At 39.0% G+C, this 24,860-nt stretch overlaps 2 protein-coding genes across 7 annotated transcripts in view; one reads left to right on the plus strand and one right to left on the minus strand.

Annotated features, from left to right (window-relative positions):
* The window catches only part of LOC138623140 (coiled-coil domain-containing protein 148-like), a 30,614-nt gene extending 14,451 nt beyond the window's left edge, over window positions 1–16,163 (minus strand). Inside the window, exons 1-9 of the mRNA XM_069702450.1 lie at window positions 15,638–16,163; window positions 13,133–13,221; window positions 12,556–12,677; window positions 8,618–8,721; window positions 5,950–6,041; window positions 5,709–5,860; window positions 2,638–2,733; window positions 1,356–1,537; window positions 912–1,050 (exon numbers count right to left, since the gene is read on the minus strand). Coding sequence (XP_069558551.1) covers window positions 912–1,050; window positions 1,356–1,537; window positions 2,638–2,733; window positions 5,709–5,860; window positions 5,950–6,041; window positions 8,618–8,721; window positions 12,556–12,677; window positions 13,133–13,187 — 942 coding nt within the window. The 5' untranslated portion in view covers window positions 13,188–13,221; window positions 15,638–16,163. The remainder of the gene's footprint in view (window positions 1–911; window positions 1,051–1,355; window positions 1,538–2,637; window positions 2,734–5,708; window positions 5,861–5,949; window positions 6,042–8,617; window positions 8,722–12,555; window positions 12,678–13,132; window positions 13,222–15,637) is intronic.
* LOC138623136 (plakophilin-4-like) overlaps window positions 15,907–24,860 on the plus strand; it is a 77,800-nt gene continuing 68,846 nt past the window's right edge. For 5 of the 6 annotated variants that reach the window (XM_069702439.1, XM_069702444.1, XM_069702443.1 and 2 more), the window contains exon 1: window positions 16,193–16,421. The gene's annotated coding sequence lies outside the window, so the exon portion shown is untranslated. Of the gene's footprint in view, window positions 15,990–16,192; window positions 16,422–24,860 lie in introns of those variants that run through there. The other variant, XM_069702441.1, reaches the window with a different exon arrangement.

A 24,860-nucleotide genomic window follows, 5' to 3' on the forward strand; every position in this document is an offset into this window, starting at 1 on the left:
GCACATCCTGCAGCGCGCCGAGCGGATCATTGTCCCGGCTTTTCTACGTGTCTGTTCAGGGAGCTATATTGATCAGGGAGCCTGGGACTCACTGCAGGGCTGCTCTGACAGAGGGCACATTTAGAGGCTGTTGGTGGAAGTTTGCACCTTAATATGTATTTGGAATGTAAAAGGCCACGTATGAATATGTTTAGTGTGCAGCACAGTCATGGAAAAAACACTAAAAGAGTAATCGGGAGTAGTGACTGAGAGGAAAATTTATCCAAAATGAATTCTGCCTTGGCACATAATCCTGAGTTGTTCAGTATTCACCAGATCAGACTGTGATCGCACTGGCAGGTTTAAAGGAGAAACAGTAAGTGTGGGAATAGAAACAAGACTCTCCTAAAAAAAGAGATCATTGCTCTCAGCAAAACATCACTGGATAAATAAAGTGATGCTACAACGAACATTAATTTTTCTTTTTTATTACCCTGCCCAAAATTTGGTCGATCAATTGATTAGTCATTTAGACAATAAACTGTTATAAAATACTGACAATTGTCTCAGACCATCAGTTCAGAACCCTTTGGTACTCAGTTTACCATCATAAGTCATCGGAAATCTTTACATTTGAAAAGTTCTAATAAACATGCAAACTTTCAACTCTTTTGCTTGAGACATTACATTTACTCAATTATCAAAATAGATTTTGAAACTTCTGTCAATCAACTGATTGGTTAATTGACCAATTTCTTTATATCTATTACAGGACAAATGTTCAGCATCTGTCAGTATTTTTCTATTTTTGTGTGCATTGAGGTGATGAAGTACGTGTACTTTACTATGTTCCAACCCAAGACCTACCCTAGCATGTGTATGTAATATTTCTATTTGATAAACTTAACTGTTCCATTTAATAAGGAACTGACCAGCTCTTGTTTAGTGTTGTGCGGGAACAGTCTGGACAGCATGTCCATGCAGAGCGCTCTGTGGTTGGGTATGTCATCAGTGTACTTAGACACTGTGAACTGGAAGTGTTGATGGTCGTCTGAACACCAGCCGCAGAACCTGAAACAAATTCAACAACAACAAAGTATGATCAGTGAGAAAAACATAATAATAATAAATAACAAACAGTATGACTTTATGTTTCGCAACCTTCAATTCACAGAGTTCTGCTTTTACACGTGCTTATCAACATCGGTGGTTTAAAACTATAAAAGTCTATTTCTATTAGGACTAAGAAAGCTTTTAAAGGGATCATCCACTTATTTCATATTAGCTGGAAAAATCAACTATATTTTTGTCATTCTAGCAATGTACAAGCACCTGGAATCATGAAAAGAAGCAAAGCTAGCAGTCTTCAGGCCTACCTGTCAGTTCTTTGCAGTTGCTCTTGGAGAGTCAGTAACCTGTTGTGGTACCTCTCTGACAGGGAGTGGAAGGCCTGGATCAGGGAGTCCTTCAGCTCTGGGTAACGGCAGTCCGAATCAAAAACCTCCTTTGGAACGTTTTCTGCATTCACCAAATCATCTGAAGCACTAGTGAGATATTTCTGCAAAGGACAATATGAACATCTTTGAGCTAATTTGTACAATATCCTCAACACACATCTTGATATCTTTGAGATATACAGTTAAATATAAAAGTTTGGGCATCTGGGCGAATTTGCACTTAACATCCAAGACTCATATGATATATGTGCAGTCTTTCCATTAATTAGGCCACATGCTTGGCCAATTAGGCTGATTCTGAAAGAACACAAAGTTATGGCCAGGATGTTGCTGCAAAGAAGCATCCATCCGTCCATCCATTATCTATACCCTCTTCATCCTGAACAGATCTATACAGACACCGCAGTTTGAAGGTGGACACCCAAGATTAGCATCACTAATTCAGTGAGGACAGAGTTTTTGAAGAACATTATGATGTTAGACAGCAGTTGACCTTTGACCTTTTAGATTTAAAATGTCATCACTTTACCATTTTAACCTATTAGACACTTGTGAAATTTTGTCATAATTAGCACATGAATTCTTGAGTTATGGCCACAAACATGTTTTGTGAGGTCACAGTAACTTTGACCTGAGACCTTTGGCAACTAAAATCAAATCAGTTCATCCTCGAGTCAAACTGAACACTTCTGACAAATTTGAAGAAATTCCCTGCAGGTGTTCCTGAGGTTCCATTTTTACAAGAAAAACCCCAAAACAAAAGGCCTCTGGCAGAGACATGAAATGAGCCTTTCTTCAAGTAAGTGCAGGAGAAAAGACAGAGAAGCATTTACTTAAAAGAGCATCTTGATAACTTTTAACTATGGGGGTGGAAGTATTCTGCTATTGGGTTGTGTGGCAGTCAGCAGACAGACATTCCACTAAATATCAAAAACATTTTGTCCGGCAGGCTTCTGCATCAGGACAATGATCCAAAGTATACCTCAATCAGTGGTTCTAGGTTTTAAATTAAATATAAGGAAACAGTAAATTAAGACTAAGTACATTAACATTTATCCACTTCTTTTACTCCTATGTGCGCCCATGCTTGCCCAAATATTTCTATTTATTTGCTTTGGTGACATACTGTCGTGTTGAAATGGTTGATCTGCTAAACAAGAACAAAGGATAAGATATCTAGATCCACCAGTGAAAAAGGTACCTCCAAGGCAAGGCCCATGATCTCCTCCTCCAAGTCCAGGTACTCGGCATTGAGCTTTGCAGTTATGTCATCTTGCTGGTCTTTCACAAAGTGTACCTGGTGGTTCAAGGATAAAACCATAGAAATGTCTTGAATGCAGTCTCAGAATATAAACATGCCATTTATGTAGTTTGACATTATGCTGTCCTGAGAAAACAAATGAGAAAAACAGAACTAAAAGTCTGAACTCTGAGGGTTCAGGAATTCCTCTGAAATTCTCACAGCTTAAATATGCACACACATTCTTTTGGTCGTATAGATTTGGAAACATTTCAGTGATTCAGTGAAAGTAAGTAATCAGAAACTGCTCATTTTCCAAGACGCTAAGAGGAAAACAGCTCATTACAAATAGTCAGTTCTTATCAAATAATGAAGCCTATTTCTCCGTTTCAAGAAGGGAGCACAGAAATAAGAATTTAAAATGTAAATAACTATTTTTATTTATAGAAATATTACAGCAATAGTCACATCAAAAATATGTTTAAAAAAACAGCATTGATTGGCAAAGTTGTGGAAGGAAAACCAACAAAGACAGTGTGACAACAATTTTCTGATTGCACTAAAACAGAAACAGTTTGGTTGTGTACAATTTAAAAAAAAAAAACTAGTTCTTTCAGGTCTTTAGTGACTTGTACCAACTCCTTTGTCCTTTGTGGCTTCACATTTGTTAGTTCAGCACTCTCACTCATAACATCTATCTCAGTTTGCTCTAATGTGTTGCTCTGGCCTTTGCAGCATGATCACATGACAGTCACCGGCCCGTATTGGTGGATAGCTAAAGACTTGACTGCCAACTGCAACCAAGACTAGAGACTCACCGACTGTGTCTTTGTAAACTCAGTCTGCATACCGGATACTGACGTGTTACGCGAGTTACACAAAGACTACCGCTGTTTACAGTCGGAGCAGTGTTACATCCTCCGGTGTTTTCTATCACAAGTAATAAACTGCACATTTTCGATGGTGAAATGACAACAACGTGAGCCAGACTTCCTTTTTTCTAACAAAATGCAAAATCAAAAACGTGATGCGACTATAATGTGTCGTTGGAAGCTGCAGTGTTACTGGTGGTAGTTAATGTCAATGTTTTCTTCATCAACATTGAAACAATGTGGCATTTGAAAAGAAGCAGGGAAAACACACCCACTACATAGAGATATACTCCATGTTCTGAATACTGATTACGAACTTTGCAGTGTTTGTAGTGCAAAGCTTAAAAATATTGAGATCATATTTTTCCAACCAAATTGCTCAGCGCAGGATTTTGTTTTCTCAGACAGGACATGACTTGGAGACTTTATATTCCCACAGGTGCTGTGAGCTCAGGTGGGATTCTGCATGTTAAAGACTGTAAATTAGAAAATACAACATAAGTGATACAAAAGTTAAAATAATGGTGACAATATGGTCAGAAGAAGCAAGAGACTTCAGTGTTTCACCACTCTGCAGACATATCAGGACAGAATGAGAAGGTTTAAGTGCTTGATGGAAGAAACACTGGAAGAACTGAATCACAACAGGAGAAGAAGATGAAAACCAACTGGAGGAACGAGAGATAAAGAATGCCTGAAAATGGGCCTGAAAATGGGCCTGAAAATGGGCCTGCTCTGTTTCTCAATACTATTGCACCTGTTGGCCACATAAGCAACAATGACAGTGGATGGATAGATGAATGAATGTGAGAAATTATTTAATTTTTTTGTATTTGAAAAGAAACTAACTGGTTTTATCTTGTTGATAAACTGCATAATCGATTTTGTAGAGAATACGTTAAGTTAACAGCTAAGGAAAAACTCACCCTGTTTATGTCACTGACAGAAACACATTCAATGATTAAGGACAACTACCATTTGACTGTGTGAAACTGTAATACTGTAACATTGAGCCAATTTCATTTCTTCATTGTTCATGTGCATTAAAAATCTAACTGGTCATATAAAGACAACTGAATTTGACCTGTGGCTGCATTTCATATTGTATGACCAAAGAGACACAGCTTTTGATCTGCAGACAACTTTAATATTTAGGTAAAAGGATGTATTATAACTAAAAGAATGGTACGTTTCTCACAGTTTCACCTTTAACTCCATTATTTAATATATTATAATGTCGCTTCCACCATTTCTAAGAGCTAAACGCATGGAACAGGTTACGTTTCAATTATTGTACCTTTTGATTCCCTTTTGTGAGGTAGTGTTAAATTTTGTGTCCATTTTCGTACGTCAGACTCCTTAGTTTTCATTTAAGACAGTCAGGGATTGAAGTGTAATTATATAGCACCCTCTCCTCTGATTGTTGAGTCATAGAGAAGAAAAGTGGTGAAATAAATAATAGGAAAATGGACAAAAGATGTGAAAAAAGAGAAGCAGAAGCTAAAGGAGTGATCGTGGCAGTGAGTGTGTATGTTTGTGCGTGAAGAGGGCAATCAGGTGGATAGTTGCTGCTGGCCAACGAGAGAAGAGGAGGTCATGGGAAAGACACAAGCATGAGTGAGGCCCACAGATCCGACAAAATGTCTGGCAGACGGTTCATTCCAAGTCTGGTCTGTCTTTAAAGACCCCTGCTAGCTCCTTAATCTCACCATTCATCTCTGGAGCCTGCAAAAAAACCCTCCGACAGTCAAAGGCAGAATTGATGACTTTGAGACTCTGGGTATCTAACAAACAGGAGCTTCATGGATAGTGAATAATGCTGTGCACAAGCAGCGATCATTGTAGGAAAAAGCAGTTTAAACTTCTGTTGGATGTGCTGGATGGAGTATTTTAGTCTGGTACCTGCAGAGTGCGGGCACAGCTAAGCTTCACTGTTGAAGGCTTTCAGTGTGCAAACAGGATAGAAAACTGCCAAATGGTTTGCTGACAAGCAAGGACACGAGTTGCAAAATGCAACTTAGTACTCTCAAAAGCTGGAAGGTTTTATGTACTGAAAATGTGCTGTTAAACTATAAACATCACATTATCTGTGCTACAGTCTGCATGTTCAAAGCAGCTGTGGACATTCAGTCATATCTTCCTTTCACATCACACAGATACCTGCTGTTTTACTTGTTCCCAGTTTGATGGATGTGTAGTGAGCTTTTGTTGTTGTACTTCATCCAGTCTGAAGCACAGGTCATCCCTGAGCTGATGAACAGGCTCCACAGTAGCTGTCCTGAAAGCCTCCCGATCCCTCTCAAGAAACAGCTCTGAAACCCCCACAGGTACACACTTTAGTACATCAACACAGAGACTGACGGTGACACAGTTACTGAGAAAAACTGTTGGTGTAGTTTACCGTAGTCTTGAAGAGGGAAGATGGCAGTGTCTGTTTTATTGTTTGGCGTCATCTGCTCCAGAAAATCCTGGATGTCATTCTCGGCCTTCTTCCTGTTTCATGACAGAAAGAGAAAGTTGCGTTCGATACAACCATGTTCGTTAATGCAGGTAACAATTTACAAAATGAGATAAGCCACAGAGACACGAAGATAATCACAATTTGCTTGCTGCCTACCGTTCCCTTGGCGTATGCAAAGCTAACGTTAAATACAAGAACATTGAATTGTAAAATGAGCAAGCAGTGTTTACCATTAAATATTGCAGCTGTTACAATAAACGAACCAATTTTGACAAAAACGCTGCTTGAGTTGACGTAGCGCTGTCTTTATAGGCATGGACGGGTTATACATAAGTAAAAATCATGCCTTCAAAATAAAATCACATTATATCATTATGCAAAATACCACATTTGTGGCCAGTGCACTGTACTTCTAGTAGTCTGCTGGGGGGCGGGGGGGCAGCGTTGGAGCCGGAGACACCAACAGACTTAACAAACTGGTGAAGAAGGCCGGCTCCATCATTGGCTGCAAACTGGACAGTCTGGAAAAGGTGGTGGAGAGGAGGACGCTGAGGAAACTATTATCCATATTGGATAATCCTGACCACCCTCTCCACCTGCTGCAGGGACAGAGGAGGACATTCTCCAAAAGACTCCTCCAGCTGCTGTCACAAGGACAGATACAGGAGATCATTCCAGATACAGGAGATCATTCCAGATACAGGAGATCGTTCCAGATACAGGAGATCGTTCCTGATACAGGAGATCATTCCAGATACAGGAGATCATTCCAGATACAGGAGATCATTCCAGATACAGGAGATCATTCCTGATACAGGAGATCATTCCAGATACAGGAGATCATTCCAGATACAGGAGATCATTCCTGATACAGGAGATCATTCCAGATACAGGAGATCATTCCAGATACAGGAGATCATTCCAGATACAGGAGATCATTCCAGATACAGGAGATCATTCCAGATACAGGAGATCATTCCTGATACAGGAGATCATTCCTGATACAGGAGATCATTCCAGATACAGGAGATCATTCCAGATACAGGAGATCGTTCCAAATACAGGAGATCGTTCCAGATAAAGTTTAGGTTTAGGTTAGTTTTGTTTAGTTTAGTTTATTTAATATTATTTTATCTTATTTTATTGTATAGAATGTGTATTTTTTTTAAATTATATTCAATATTTTGTATCCCTGTACATGCGGCTGTAACATAAAAATGTCCCTCTGAGGGATTAATAAAGTATATATCTATCTATTTATCTATCTAGTTCAGATTATTAATTATTAATATGTTGCTGCATGTGTCACTTTAAAACTGCAGCTGGTTCAGGTGGAACTAATTTCAACGTGTTTATAGATTTCATATAAATAGTTGGAATTTGTACAAAAGATGTCAAATACATGCAATGGTGTAAAAAGTTAACCCTCGTGTTGTCCTTGGATCAAAATGACCCGCAGCTGTGTTCAACCAAGTTCTATTTTATTTTCATATTTTTTGGGATCATTGGTGACAAGGAGGCTGTGAGGGTTTCTTTAAAGAATGATGACCAATGATCCCACAAAATATAAAAATATAGAAATAAAATAGAACTTGGTTGAACACAGCTGCGGGTCATTTTGACCCGAGGACAACACGAGGGTCAAATATTTGCCTTCAAAATGAAGGTGGAGTAGAAGTATAAAGTAGCATTATGTGCTGTTATTCAAAGTACTTCCTAATAATACTCGTATTAATAAATGTACTTTGTTACTTTCCAACACTGCATACAACTACTGCTATAATCAATCATATAATCTTTGAGGATGGGACCATGACGATCCTTCTGTCTGTCACACTAACTGTTACAGACTGGTGGACTTTTCCCAGACGTTTGACCAAAGCTGAGTGCAGGATGTCTTGTTACTGTGGGCAGCTTCATATTAACAGGCCTGTGGAGGGAGCTACAGTAATTGTTTACTTCTCGCTAACTAGCCCAGGAGTTAACATGGTTGTGAAAAAAAAGGAGGAGTAGCCGTAGAGATATTCTTACTTGTTTTCCATTTTGACAACGCGGCTTTTGAATACCGCGGTAATTTAACTAGATATACAGTATGTGTAGAGAGTTGCGAGCAGTGGCACATCTTCATGACTAGGTTCATTACTGAGGCTCACACTTGTGTACAACATTAACCTTGGGTGGCTCAGACACAGTCATTACGCAGCCAAACAAGCTGCACCCCAGAGCTAGTGCTGCCCTTCTCACTTCACAAGGCATGACACTGCTGGGAGCCCAGTCCCGCTCTTCTGCCTCAGCACGCAGAGAAACAGTTTTCCTCCACTCAGTATACCCTTTGTCACCACACAGCTATAACCTCCTTCTTCTCTCGGTTTACAAGTCTAATTCAACGTCAGAAAATCTGCTTAAATCTCTTCTCTTGTTGTTTTTTTACCCCCCCGATCCATTTTTCTCTTTAGGTTTATTTTTCATCCACCCTCTTAACACCGTATTTTTTTCATGCAGGCTCCTGACTGGGTGCAATGGGGCTTAAGTGGAACAGTTGCATGGTGTAATAGCACATTCAGAAAACTGCAGCAGATAATGACAGGGAGTAATAGGGGGCTCTTACTCAGCCTTTTGCAGCCTGGGGCACTCTCTGCTCCACACCTGTCTGTGCTGCCTTAATATGGAGCTCTCCTTGGTTGCCTTGGCTGCACAACGAGTCTTCTGAACCTGCAAGACAAGGTTTAATGCACAGCAGGAATAAACAGTTTCTATGGAACGGCTATATGCACCGAAAAAATAAACATATTGCTGAAGTGCTTTTAAATGCACTTTAGCCGTAACATTTATTTCCTTCTACAATTAACTTCAGCTAGACAAACCTTTATGCGCTGTGCTTTAATGAATCAATTATCTGGACCATTTTGTAACTTTGCAAAAGCCTAACAACAATAAAGTGTATGAACCATAATGTAAGAAGGAACATCAAATAGGTCGTTTTCTTATAGTTAAATGCAAGTCGTGTCCTTCTGCTCTGCACATCAGCAATATTTTTCGGATGGCATTTGATTCCCTTTTAGTACTGTGTCTGTGAGAGGCTCATAAACTCAGATCAACTGAAACAGTGTCACTGTTAAAGCATGAAAGCAAAAATAAACAGTGGGGAATTAAAATAATCAAGTAGAAACATGCATGACATGCAGGAGGCATGTTATGAGGAGAGGAAGGGGGAGGTAGAAGCCTTAATCTACTGTCATTTGTTTTCCTTTTTAATCATAGCCCTCCTTCAGAGCGCTCTCAGAGCAGCGATTCATTGTCTTCTATCAGTGTTTTTATACACAAGTCAATGGCTCAGATGATTGTACAAAGCAAAATCTCACACAACTAATACATGGGATCCTAATCTAAAGGAGTAAGGGTGTTAATTTATGTAGTGACTGTCTGTCTGTGTGTGGAGAGGCTGCTGCTGGTTTTGCAAAATAAGTTTGAATATGTTGTAATGTTACCCTCAGGGTGACATTATTTTATAGTAACTGGAATCTCTACAGCGCTGCGCTGAAGGAAAAAGGACAAATTACTGTTATTCCACACCTTCCAGTTGATGTTTTGTAGAGGTTCTTAATTTGCACTAGCTGTTTAATAACTCAGTTTCACTACAAAAACTGTGCCTGCAGCGAATATTGCATCATCTCATTTCTCACTGTGCCAAATAATACTAATCCATTAATATCCACCCTTATCAGTCTTACACTACCTATTAAAACAGACAGCTTCCAATTCACATTTGATCAAGAAAAGACATTTTAAACACAGCATGAGTTCATATTATTTGTCAAACTCACTTGAAGAAAATCTATGCCTCTCACAGTGGTATTCATATTTTTCTTCTCCACATTGTACGTTTTTATGCATTTAACACCATTTTATATCTCATCTCATATCTCATCTCCTAATCCAGCACTTGCAGAGTCTGATTCTGATTCTCAAGCCTTCCAGATATCTGTTATCAGTCAATCACACTCTTGACAGTGATAAACAAAATGTGTGCTATTTTCCAGATACACGACATAACACTTCATGGCTCACAAACTGAATACCTGAAATCTAATAAACATTAGAAAATTACTGGACCACAAACTATATGGCACGACACACATGGAAGATCTGAGTTAAAATCCCAAAATGAATCCTTAAAGCAACAAACTAATGTTCTCGTCAGAAGACCATAATCCTGTCAGAAATGATCTGCATGCTTGACTTTAGTGATATTGTGTAAATACATAGCTCTTCCTCAACAGTATCATGTTTCATTGAGTTTTTACATTTCTCACTTGCAAATAGACTTCTCCACAGGAGACACCTTGACTTGTCACAGTAGGAAATGCACAGGTTATTATTTACAACATAAAAGATCTTCCTGTTCTAATGTTCACTCTTTCACCACTTCTTGTATAATAGAGACTCAGTTCTTACTCTATAGAGACCAATAAACTAAGCTGCCACACATGTAATAATCATATTAATTTGCATCATCATTAATGGATAAAGTGTCCTCCAACCTATACTGGCACATTGCATTGTGGGAATGTTGCAGAAAGTAGTGAAATGCCATGGACATGACTTGCTGTCTTTTTTGTGCTCAGAGTTCAAACACTGTCAGCAGCAGGTAAATGTGGTGCATGGTGAATAAAATGATTTGGCATGTTTGGCTAAAAGTAATTCACAAATCATTCATTTAGGTTTTTACACCTGTGCTTTCCCCACTGTGACATGACAGAATGTCTTCCATGAAAAAGACCCATTGCATCTCTATGATAAAGTGGCATGATCCTCATAAAGATTGGGAATTGGACATGTACAATATCTATAGGGATCTTCAACATGTACACTCAACAAAATATGAATGCAACACTTTTGTTTTCACCTGTTTTTCATGAGTTTAAATTTAAAAAAAAAAATCTACTTCTGTGCAAACAAAAGGTTTATTCTGTTAATTTTTTTTTCACAAATTTGTTAGAATCCATGTTAGTGAGCACTTCACCATTGCCAAGATAATTCATCCACAGGTGACAGGTGTAGTACATCAAGATGCTGATTAAACATATCGCACAGGTGTGCCTTAGACTGGCCACAGTAAAAGGCCACTCTAAAATGTGTTATCTTAAAAAAAAAAACTACAGTATTACGTGCCGTTTCACATGCGGCTACAGATGTGTATTTTCTTTGTATTAACCAAGTCTTAGATCTTTTACTTCAACTCATTAAAAATGGGATCAAAAACAAAAGTGTTGTCTTTATATTGTTGTTGAGTGTACATCCACACAGGTGTTTCTACGTATTGTGGCGGATCAGACGTCTGCTCATGATGAACGTAGGTGGAGCTTTACTGTCGTTAACTGACATCAGCACATTTCACAAACCAGTAAGAATCATGATGTTTTCCCCACAAACAGATGCAACAACACTAATACGAGATGTCTGTACATTGCAATTTGGTCCACACCCATACAGTCCTCAGATGGATTCGGAGAGACCATAAGTGTGTAGGGCCTCTAAATATTTGGTTCCTTGCATGTGTAATGACAAAATAAATTTGAATTCAAATTCCTTCATCCATTTGAAGATTTTAAAACTTTTTCTTCGGTATTCTACAGGCTTTTACAGGTTGTTGTTTTTTTTAATATTGAAATATAGATCATCTTTAAGTGTATGTATACTAAAATAAATTATGCAGTGAGGACTTTCCCACAGGACTATGGTATTTCAATTACGGACTTTCTCTTTTTTGAAATAAAGACCCTTTTTTGTGTGGTAATACACACATATGCATATACTGTATATACTGTACAATGCAGTACAGTTTATATAGTGCTGCTAAGGGTTCAGAAATGCAACCAGCCCCTTCTGAGAAAGCAAAAATGATTCCATGCTTGAGGCTACACATGGTCATTTATTTACCGTCTGTCACATCACCAAAGAGAGATGCTCAGAAAGCCGGCCTTTCAGCACAGCGACCAGATGTGAACATAGGCTGTCTTATCTGGGTTATACAGAGAGCGGGTTGGAAGGAGCCATGGGCAACAGTGATGTCGTTAAAAGGCTTCTGACACAGTTTACCAATTAAAACAACACAGGTCTAACAGTTTAATCTCCGTTGCCCCTGGCATTGACTTTTTGCTCTGCTCAGAGTCATACGACTATGAACTTCAAACAGTTTTATAGAAAACCACAGGCAGCCAAATGCATATTCATGGAGGTGCTATTGTGTATGGCAGTGATATTGCTGCTCTGTTTCATGCTGTTGGACAAACTACAAACGTTATGTAATGCCTGTTTTATATGGAATGAAATCCCTTTACAGTGTGTGGAGGGGAAAAAGGTAGACAAACAAAGAAATTGCAGTGTTTACTACTACTTGGAGACATGCTGTTTTATCACCTCACATCAAACTCAGGTTTTTGTGGGTTCACACTCTTCCTGCTGTGGGCAGTGAGCAGTGTTGCAATGTTTCTTTATAACATTGCAGTTTTAAGTACAAGGATGATAGTGGCAACCAAAACATACCTTTTGTCCAATGAGATCAGACTCCAGACGTTTGGCATCAATCAGGGCTTTCAGTCTTTCATATTCAGCCGGTTTGTACTTCGAGCTGCAGAGACCATTTTTCATTCGCAGTGTCAGTTTTTCTGCACGGATGAGAACAAATGATATGGCTGAATTAGGATCGTTGGAATTCTTGAAAAGCTCATCACTTTTAATGTTTGAAGTAAACTGCTTATGCTGACTCAAGCAACGAATAAAATAGAGGTGAAGAAAGAGAACAGCACCAGTAGAGCACTAATGAGACTGTATGTGTAAGTTAGACATTATTGCACGGGGTGGAGTGGGGGTGGAGTGGAGGTGGTGGTGGGGGGGGCAGAGAGCAACTGTGTCAGACAGTTATTTGTTGGAGGAGTTCAGCTGTGACTTCAAGAGGCCAGGTGAACAAACACAAGCAATGCTGCCTCTGACAAAACCATCAAAGACTTGACAGCACCTGGAGAATCCAACATGGAGACCTCTGGTCAAACCTGGTCAACAGTCCAGTCGGCCACGATGTCACAAGGCAGCAATGTTTCAGACCCAATTTCCAACAACTAACCTACATCTTCTGCTTTGCAGTTTGTAATGAACGTTTGTAGATCCCTTCTGCTCATCACTGTAGAGTTATATTTCCATGCACTGCAGTACCTACAAAATAAATAAAATAATTATTGCAGGTCAAAAACACCAAGTGCAGATACGATATTTCACCCGCATATGTCCACGTCTCTACTGGGGAACAGCCCATCAAACACTGAACTTTACCATCAAGGTCAGTCTGACATTGATGAGAAATATCAGCCAACTCTCACAGGTTTTAGTGCTTGGAGGGGACAGACGGTGCACCCAGTGGGAGTCGCTGCTAAAACATCTACGTCTTGGTTTTGGATTAAGTGCAGAAAACTTCTGGCCACACATTTAGTCTAGATGGGTTACATGCAGAAAGGCTGCTTTAAAGTGTTCAGGAATGGACTTAATCTATGAGTGAAAGTAATGCTGTGAATCTATTCGGGGTGTTTGCTCATGTCTCCAGCACACATACATGCTTCTCCTTTTTTTTTTTTTTTTACAAATAACAAGGTTATGATTTAGGACATCATAGCAGCCAATATCAGCATAAATAGCTGGGGATTTAGCATTAAAACTAAACAACTAGTCTAACTCAGTTCAGTTCCTTTCCGTTTATTATCTATGGACATCCAACTTGTATCTGGACACACCAATTCAAATTCAATATAAACAAAGATGAACTGTTCAGAAATTACTCAATAAAGTGAGAAAATACTTGATGATTGTCATAGTTGCAGCCAGCGGTGGAAGAAGTATTCAGGCTCTTTACTTAACACCACAAAGTGAAAATACTTCACTACAAGTACAAGTTCTGCATTCAAAACCTTACTTAAGTAAAAGTATATGAATATGATCAGCAAACTGTTCTTAAATTATCAAAAGTAAAAGTAAATACTATGAAAAAAATGGTCCCTGTCTGTATTTTACTGTTATACATGATGCTTTTGGATTAAAATTACAGCTGCAATAATTTGCATCTTGCTGCTGTAAATATTTAATGTTATACGGATGTTAACTTGTAAGGTCACTGACGGAGAAAGGTCACTGACGGAGCAAAGTCACTGATGGAGAAAGGTCACTGACGGAGAAAGGTCACTGACGGAGCAAAGTCACTGATGGAGAAAGGTCACTGACGGAGCAAAGTCACTGATGGAGAAAGGTCACTGACGGAGCAAAGTCACTGATGGAGAAAGGTCACTGATGGAGAAAGGTCACTGACGGAGAAAGGTCACTGACGGAGAAAGGTCACTGATGGAGAAAGGTCACTGATGGAGAAAGGTCACTGATGGAGCAAGGTCACTGATGGAGAAAGGTCACTGATGGAGAAAGGTCACTGATGGAGAAAGGTCACTGACGGAGAAAGGTCACTGATGGAGAAAGGTCACTGATGGAGAAAGGTCACTGACGGAGCAAAGTCACTGATGGAGAAAGGTCACTGATGGAGAAAGGTCACTGATGGAGCAAGGTCACTGATGGAGAAAGGTCACTGACGGAGAAAGGTCACTGATGGAGAAAGGTCACTGATGGAGCAAGGTCACTGATGGAGAAAGGTCACTGATGGAGAAAGGTCACTGATGGAGAAAGGTCACTGACGGAGAAAGGTCACTGATGGAGAAAGGTCACTGATGGAGAAAGGTCACTGATGGAGAAAGGTCACTGATGGAGCAACTCTATTTCTTTAACCCGTTATCTCTTTAACTCTTTACATCTTTATCTTTTTTTTTTTATCTCTTTAACTCTATTTATTTAACTCTTTATAATTTAACTCTATTTATTTAACTCTTTATCTCTTTAACTCTATTTATTTAACTCTTTATCTCTCAACCCGTTATCTCTTTAACTCTTTATCGCTGTATCTTTTTTTAATCTCTTTAACTCTATTTCTTTAACTCTTTATCTCTTTAACTCTCTAACCTGTTATCTCTTTATCTTTTTTTAATATCTTTAACTCTATTTATTTAACTCTTTATCTCTTTAACTCTCTAACCTGTTATCTCTTTATCTTTTTAAATCTCTTTAACTCTATTTCTTTAACTCTTTATCTCTTTAACTCTTTATCTCTTTAACTCTTTATCTCTTTATCTCTTTAACTCTTTATCTCTTTAACTCTTTATCTCTTTATCTCTTTATCTCTTTATCTCTTTAACTCTTTATCTCTTTAACTCTCTAACCTGTTATCTCTTTATCTTTTTAAATCTCTTTAACTCTATTTATTTAACTCTTTATCTCTTTAACTCTTTATCTCTTTATCTCTTTAACTCTTTATCTCTTTAGTTAACTGAGTTCAGACGTATGATGTCATCACTATATCAGGTTACTCTGATAGAGAACACATAAGCTTGGATATCACAGTGAAAGTGAAAAGGAACAACTAAGTTGAACAAAGCTTAACAATATGAACAACTCCAACAGTATTAGGTAGTTAGGTAGTTACTTATTTATGACTAATTATTTGTAGTGTAAGAACATTTACCCACCGCTCCACCTAGCTTACCTTGTGTTGTCCTTTCTCTGTACAGTTTATGGGGCGACAAAATTGGTAACCAAGGCAACTATCCCCTATGCTGTTATTGGTTAATTCAACACGGCGTACCGCCTTGGGAACGCCCCCATGCTCCTGTCGCAACCAATCAGGAGTGCACATCGGGTTCCCACATTCCCACTGACGTCATGCACGCTCGCATTGCTGGACTGCCGAAGCGGCGGCTCTTCTTCTTCTTCTCGGCTATGGACGCGAGTTTCCTTCTTCCACACGCGTGGGACGAAACGACGGGACTTTACAGATGAAGTCGCGTGTTCCGATGTAGATCCGAGCCGCAGCTCCGCCAGCAGACCGTCCTCCGAAGGTATTTACGTGTTTTCGTTGCTTCACTAACTGCAGAGGAACTGAAGGCGGAATCGGAGAACAACTGAAAGCATGTGAGCGATGCTGGAAACCAGAAAGTCTTCAAGTCACTGGAGGAAGTCGTGGCAGGAGACGAGCTGCTTCACAGCAGGGGGCATCTAATCCTCTAATCACAGCAGGGGGCATCTAATCCTCTAATCACAGCAGGGGGCATCTAATCCTCTAATCACAGCAGGGGGCATCTAATCCTCTAATCTGCTTCTCGTGACCGAGTCATCGCAAACAACGCGCTGCTTCTGACGCCGCTGGCAGGAAAACTTAGCCGGCCAACATTATCCAACATTATCCAACATTATCCAACATTATCCAACAACTCCTTCACTTTCGGTGAAGATGCCCTTGAAAGCGAGTCGCTGAGGGGAGCAGCAGCCAGGTGAGCTGAGGAACGAGGTGTCCCAGCGGCGCAGATCAAACTCCGCTGTACCTTTTAAACTCCGCCATGTTTAATGACCCTAATCTGCATGTGAATCAGGAGCGTCTCTTTTAACGGAAGCGTGACTCCACGCGTTCACTGCGTTCACTGCTTTCACTGCGTTCACTGCTTTCACTGCTTTCACTGCTTTCACTGTACAGCAGCTGCGTTTCTATTAGCACAACATGGACTCACCTTCATTGCTCCAGTTGCTCCCAAAAATAATCCAATTATCTGACTTTTAGTCTTGAAGTGATGCATTCTTACACCACATCGCTCAGATCCGCTGTTTGAAGGTCTATTCAAAGATCTTGTCTCAGTTTGGTTTAAAAATATGTCTGATTAATTTTTTTTTCAATAGTTAAGGACAAAAATTAAACATTTGATTTGAAATGCACAATGATTATTAAATGAGTGGGGGAACAGATGGAGTATAGGATGGGAATATATCGACACATGGACGTCTACTATCGATATTATCTTGTATAGATAAATCTGTCTGGCACATTTATGACAGGTTTTTATGATAGTGTTAGTCCGTCTGTCTGCTTGACCGTCCCATTTTGCTGCAATAAAAGTGTATGATGTGAGACTGAAAACAATTTAATTCAACTAAACAAGTTGACAAGGTTTTCCTTTGGGGATATAATTTGCTGTTAAAAAAAGGCAGTATATGTTATGGAAATACTCAGCATATCGCAACATGCTTAAAACTGAAATCAAATCATGACTAAAGTTTCTGTGATGACGTAGTACCGCGGGTTCTCTGGGGATTCTCAGACCTCCTAATAACCTGTACTTGTCTTTAAAAACTGTCCCTAAAATCCCAGTATGAGGAATGTAATTTCAAGGGGAATATGGTATTTGCTATTTTAATCCCCCTGTGTCACGTTTAAGTCTTCCTAAAACCAAAGTAGGTGGTAAAAAGCTGAAGAAGCAGTTATTAATTTTGTTATGATAGATATTCAGTAACAGTCTCATGCTCTTATTGCCACGTGTCAGATGCTGGGAGCAGTTCTTCACATCTGTCCTGTTACCATGCAGGTGTTGAACAGTTATCTGCATGCATCACTCATGTGACCGCAGTGCAACTTCATTTGATTTCAGCCAATTAACAGTGGAAGTGCATATGGCAAAAAATATCAGGCAAACTCCCTCTCACACACACACACACACACACACACACACACACACACACACACACACACACACACACACACACACACACACACACACACTTATACGCACACACACATGCACACACACACACACTCAGGAGGAATCTATACTCCCCTTGTGATTCACATTACTGCACTAGACACACTGCTGACACACTGCTGACAACCATTGAGGGAGGTTTTTTGTGGAATTGAAAGAACAGCAGGATGTTGGTTTGGAGTCTCTGATTTTGTTTCCTAGCACCTTTCGTTTGTACTCGAAGCAGCGACGCTGTGTTTTGCACAAAGAGAGCAACTTTAGCAGGTCAGACATGCAGCCGGCCTGGTGTCACTTTCATTTGTCATTCTCCCGGTTGTTTATCACTCTTGCTTTGCAAAGTTGTGATACATGTTCTACAAAACTTTCTGTATTGATTGTGCAGGTAGTAGTAGATCATTTAAAAAGTATTGCTTGCATGAAAAACAACCTTATGCTGCAGTGGACCAACACATAGCCATCCTAGAGATGGTTTGACTATCGGTGTGATTGTTTGATCTCAAGTTTTTTTGATGCATGCTGACAACAACTGAATAGTTTAGTGCTCTTTGGCGAGCCTCTTCTTGTATTTTTTCACCCCCAAGTTCTGGCCCAACATCAACCCCTTTGTTGCATGTCAGATTAGCTTTGTTCTACTATGATCAAAAAGTGTTCTCCCCCTCCTGATTTGAAGAAAGGGAAAGTATTTCCAGTCTCTGCCTCGTAGCTTGAATGCCGAGACGGTTCTTTGCTTTGTGTCTGTGCATGCGTGTATTTAAGTGAAGTGCTGAATATGAAGCTCTTCCCCAGCCAGTCAAGAGAAGGTCAGCATCCACTGTGTACAATTCAGTCAGTCAAGTGCTCTTAAAAGTTGAGTTTTCACTGAATGCCAGCCAACATTTAATGTCCTCTTTACTCCATTACCAACTGTTAAATGTCTCTTTCAGGATATCAGTATTCATAACATTTTAAGTACTTATGGAGTTACAGACACGGATGTACTGCTCACAAACAGATGTAATGATTGACTGTTTATATTTATATTACGTTGAAACGGCTTTACTGGATAGTTTGCATAATGATGCAGATTTGCTCCAAAGTGTGAGCTCTGTTTCTTTTTCCCTGAGACATTACCAGTTACTGTGGTGCAGCGCCAGTGTGGGATGATAATAATAGTTCATATTGGCAAGAGCAATCAAAGAAAATATTTTTTTCATCCATCCCACATTTAAATGATTTTTTTCATCCATCCCGCATTTAAATGATTTTTTTCATCAAATATACCCGACATAACTTTTTTCTATCTCACATTTCTGAGATTTGGTTTCAAACAAAGTTGATCTTTCTTTCTCTCCGGTCTCCATTCAGAACAAACCACAACTCCAATCGAAAGTCATTATATCCATGTTTGTTATATCAGTCTATATTAAAAGAAAATTAATTCTTAATCTCTGAATATATTGAGACGATACAGCACAGTAATAATATGTAAAATTATTCCAAGCTGTAAACTCCAATGCTAGACATTCCTTCCTATCATATGCAAAAAGACAAACAAACTTAATTTGAATAATTAAAGAGCCATGCTTCATATTATGGAGCAATCAGACTTGCATTGGCATGTGTGAATAAGCTGTGACATGTGCGGCTGCTGGCTGATTGTTGATCTAACTGGATATGTAGATAGAAAGAGCCCCAGATTTCATGCTTTAGTTGAATCCCGGACAGCTGACGATAATACCGAACACAAAGCATGTCAGCGCTTTTAGAGATTAGGTGCACAATAGAATTTTGTCCAGTAAAAGGGCCGTCCATAGGCCCGACATGCTGAGTCTGACAGACGTCCCCTCATCGGCGTGTATGTGGCCGGCAGCAGTGGAGAGCTTTTCCCCTGTCGTTGCTCCACATGCAGCCGTTACTGCTGGAGTCTTCCTGAAAGCTCATTGCTGAAACAGTTCTATCTATCCGAGTCTATCTGGCTGCAGAATTACCTCAACAGGGCACATTATACCGTGTTGAATATTTCAAAGTGCTACTCACATTATCACCTCTGGCAAAAGCTGTCTCTCTACTAATGGTAAAAGGAGGAGTCCATTCCAGTGAAGTGTATGACATAACAAATATGCACCCCTGAAAAACACCACCTGTAGTCATAAAAACATGCTGCGACCTACAATGACACTTAATACTCAACAGTGCATTTTTGAGCCAGATGCCATACTGCTGTAAATAATTCAACAGCCCTCATACACCTCATTCTCTAAGCTCTTGTTGATATCTATACTCTATATTATAAAGTATGTTTATACAGCAGCAATTCGTGAACATTGCCAATACTGATTGATATGTTCTTTTAAGCTGAATGTTTAGTCAATGAAATGTCAGAAGATGGTTTAAAAATGGCCACGAGGGGAAGTCTTTAGATGCAATTTCTTCTGCGTTACTACCACTTCTTACGTTCATGGAAGTCCATTAACTAGGATGCATAAAGCAGAAAACCAGCTGACTCTCCCTATATAAACTGGAACCAGCAAAGGTTTAGCATTTTCAGTTAATCAAACAATTAGTTGATTTTCAAAGCTGTTGATTAATTCTGTCATTCGACTAATCCCTTCATTTTTTTTTTTTTTGTTAGTTTGCGCACATGAGCTACAAACATAAACTTTGGCTGTGTATTTCTTGGTTTAGTCCCTTTTAAAGCTTGAATGGCTGTTTGTGGGATCAGGCGTCATCTCACTGTGGTATGTGAGTGCATTTGGTGGCTGTATTTAGTCAGAAGGTGAAGGCATCCCCTCTCAATGTCATCCTAGTGATCACAAGGTTTATGCCTGCTCCCCGACTTCAACAGAAAACAAAACTACCTGCGAGAGTTTTCCACCTCGCCTGTTCCCGTAAAAGACTCACTTCTGAAATGTCAAGGCATTTAGAAGAATGTAACAAAGTCAAATTACCTATGGAAAGGGGAGTTGTTGACATTGGAAATGAACAAATAAAAAGTGTTCATGACATTTCATGAAATCCAAAGCTCTGCGTTTGGCTGTGCAGTCGAGAGGCAGATGTGGGCTGTGATATCCAAGCTTATGTGTTCTCTATCAGAGTAACCTGATATAGTGATGACATCAAAGTGGGCAAACCTGTAGCCTGAAGGCAACGTGTGCGCACGGTTGCAACACAAATGAATGAGACACTGCTCTTTAAGTTTCATTCTTTCTGTACACACAGCTAAGTTAGCAGATGTACTCCAAGAAGCAGAGCAATATGCCACGATTCCCAGCAGCACTTTTCTGTTTCATGCCTGGGAAGTGTTGATGTTTTACAAAGGAAACTGACTACTATACCACCAGCTTCCAAACACATTCAACTTGTTAAAGGGCTCGTTCTCATCTCAGCAAGAGCTGTTCTTCTGGCATCTCAAGTGGCCTCTCCACGGCATGCACCAGTAACTCTGAACAATGGCAAGCTCCTTTATTTTTTGGATGGACATTCATTTCCAGGTGCTCACACATCATTTGAGATTTCCTGTTGTAGCCCAAATAAACCCCCGAAAATGCTGAGAAGACAAAGCTCACACAAAAGGTGCACCTCCTTTGTTACTACTGGGATGAGAAATGGAATGTTTTTATATCATATGCTGCATATAGAAAAAGATTTGCTCAAGTATATCTTTGCGATATGAAGAGTCCACACTCGTAGTCTGTAGCCCCCGAAGGATATAAATTGTAGGCAGTGCCTCAAACAAAAGCATGCACACTGCTGCAGAACTGCAAAGTCATACAAATCCTCAATGAATCATTGCAGAACAGAACTAAGGGGCAATTTATTTTATCAACGTGTGGGGTGTGATTTATTTTTTTCAATTAAATCCCTTTTGATAGGTTATCAATATGGTGCCATCTACCAGAGACCCAACAGTCCCTTCAGTGGGCGGTGACATTGCAGTTGCTGATATTTGCCTTTTTTGTCAGGCTCTGTGAGAGTTCCAGAAATTTCTGTTAAATTGAATGTAAATACAGTTGGATGTCCTGTACTATATATATTCAACTGAACTCAATCATTGTTTTAAAATGCCAGCTGGTGCTGTTTGGCTGAACTGACATTTACTCGAGTAACTTATTTCCTTCTCTCTCTCTCTCTCTGAATCATGGCTCCATACATGTTGGTGTCCTGATAGTAAAGATACAGACACAGATTTTTCTCATTTCGGTTATTCAGTTTTCTAAGATTTATTATGAGGTTTTTTAATCCCAGTAAATGTGACCTGGAAGGTTTTCTTCTATTTTTTCAATTTGATTTGAATGCCGATCAGTTGATTGTTGAAAACTCTGCCATAAATGTTGATTATATTCGTCAACACAAGGACAGTCCTTAGCATTTGACCATTTTATTCTCCAACTCTCCTCAAGCTCTCTCTATTCAAAGGTACGAGAAATAGGCACTGAAATATTCAACTGGAGTTTTAATGGAGATGTTTGTTATTTCTGTCGTCAGTAATGCTCAATATTGATCCTCACTTGAATATTTTTGTAGCTTTTTATTGTGCACCGCAAAGCAGTGTTTGCAGTACCAATAAAAGTTGCAGAAGTTTTTTTTTTCTTATTGCCTCTTTAGCTGTGATATTTACAGTAACCTGCCATCTCTGTAACATTTCACATTTTACTGTCAACTACTAGGTAGTTATGAAATGATCAGTGTGCAGAACAAATCGATCAAAATCTAGAGACATTTTCTAACCTGCTGCTCGGAGCTAGTGCTAAATAATTACGTTGTTGTAGTTATCTTACTAGCCAGCCAATTATTGATGGGATATTTCTAGCTTTAGCTGTCAAATTAACTAAACTCTCCCCCTTGTGTGTTCATGTAATGTGAGATATCCTCTGATGCTGCGACTTGAGGTCAGACCGTTTACAGGGAAACTTTCAAAAATCCTTCTGCTTTGGGAACATTGCAGACAAAAGACACACATGTTTTGCCAAAGATTGTCTTCTGCCTTTGAGTTCATTGAGTGATTTCAGACACCTTCACTAGTGTAGTGTTAATTAGGTTAGGCACGAATTGAACTATATCTAGTAATGTCCATTTATTTACCAGCATGCTATTTACAGTAGACAGTACTCAGGAAAACGTGATATTGCAATGAAAGGAAAATATATGTATCAGCTACAACGACCATATCCATTATTTATAATCGCAAAAAGGAGAAAATAAAACTCCAATGCATATTTTAAAACTTCATGTAAACCGTACTGTGACTTGTTTATGAGCTGACTTGTTTCGTTCAGGAGAATTTGCTTCCTCACTTTGTTTCTGTTTTAAAGTTACTTTGTGCAGTTATCAGTAGCTAACCTCAAATTTGAATGGACAGCAGCATGTCGTCCAGCGACCCCTGTCGATGCAAATCAGTCATCAGGAAGTACATCGACAGGCTTTGGCATATCCATCCGCCTCGCTAAGATGGTTTCATAATACTTCACAGGAACTGGAGTTTGCTTTTGTTGTGTTTTATCGTTCCAAGTTCATTGACGTTCAGAAGTCGGTGCCACTGCACACACAAAATCGATCTTTCAATCCCAATACTTTATTCCTGGTGTCTTGAATAGCTTCGTCAATACAGTGAACAACTCTTTGGCAAAGCTAAAACATCAGAGCATAGTTGCACAGAGCCTGGAGATTGTCAGTTAAAATGAAAAGGAGTTTTGTGTCAATATAAAATGATTATCTTTACATCTGGCAGCATAAAAGCTATTATGATTTCCAGAAAATAGCCCTGCTCACTACCAGAGATGCATTTTCCAGCTTGTTCAAACCACTCTTAATTGAACTGAATACAATTATCCAGAGGGACAAAATCTCTAAATTGCCTAAATTGTCATGCTTGGTATTCATCCAGTTCCCCATAAATCCATAACTCTTTTGGATACATTTGTCAATCTGTTATCAATATGTTTTGTTAGTAGAACAGCTGCAGGGATAGCTGCTTATGAGTTTTAGTCATACTGCAGGTGCATGTTTTTTTTTTACATGACGAAGTGGAGAAGCAGTCGTTGTTGGGATCACGATCACAAACCACGTTGTGCTTTCATGGTTACGGTTTAACACAAATTGTGTTTTCATATTTAAGATGTTTGTAATTTCAGTAAACTTTTGGAGTCATGGAAATTAGTGGGGTGCCATATCATATTGATCACAATAATATCGGTATACAGTGAACCCTCGTTTTTCGCGGGGGTTACGTTCCAAATAGAAACCGTGATAGGCGAAATCCGTGAAGTAGTAACCTTTATTTTACAATTGAAATAGATAGAACTGGACATTAAATATATCTACGTTACATATAGTCGTAATGTGATTTCAATGCATCATATTGATCACAATAATATCGGTATAATTTGTAATTAATTTATTAATTTTAATTGTTTGGTTTTTACTGAATATTTGAAGAGATACAGTTATGTTTATGATGACATATAAAACTAACACTGACTTTGAAATTGTATGTAATCAAAAGTAATGACATATTTTTCTGTATTTTGTCACATCTTCAAAAATATAATCACACACATATTCAGATATATTGTGATATTATTTTATGGCCATAATACCCATCCCATTTATATAAAATATAAAATGATATAATCTATAAATATAATATAATATATATATATATTTTTTTATAGCTTTGTGATTTCATGATTTTCGGAGGATAGACCATCTCGTTGTAATTCAGCATCGATATAATCGGAGACACCCCACATTGTGAGAGCGGGACGTGCGTCAGGGCTAATTTTCTTTTTCAATTTATACCCTTTTGGACTGTCTTGGTATTTCTGTTAGATTTCTCTCAGAATTCTGCACGACATAAAATCTAAACATTTGATAACTGTCTGAAATCAGATGGTTACTCGGTGGAGGGAAAACGTTTGACACAGCAAATGGAGTGTGGAGGCTTGATATAACTTGCAGCATTGATTTAAATACATTTGAACTGAACTGTTAAATGAGGTTGAATAATGAACATCCTAAGCCATGATCGAATCTGAAGTTACAGTTGACTTGTACCACATCTGCTACACAAGGATTTCGTTTTTTGTATTGACTTCTTTGCAGATGTACAAAACACTGCTGTAATTCCTTCTCGGGGAGCTTTTACTGCTGTAGCTGTTGTGTTTGCATTGTAATTGAACGCAGGAAGGCATTAGGGTGTTAAAT

This window comes from Brachyistius frenatus, unplaced genomic scaffold (assembly GCF_029030835.1).
Source record: "Brachyistius frenatus isolate BFR_SWC_R1_liver_20210118 unplaced genomic scaffold, ASM2903083v1 Contig_42, whole genome shotgun sequence".
NCBI lineage: Eukaryota > Metazoa > Chordata > Actinopteri > Embiotocidae > Brachyistius > Brachyistius frenatus.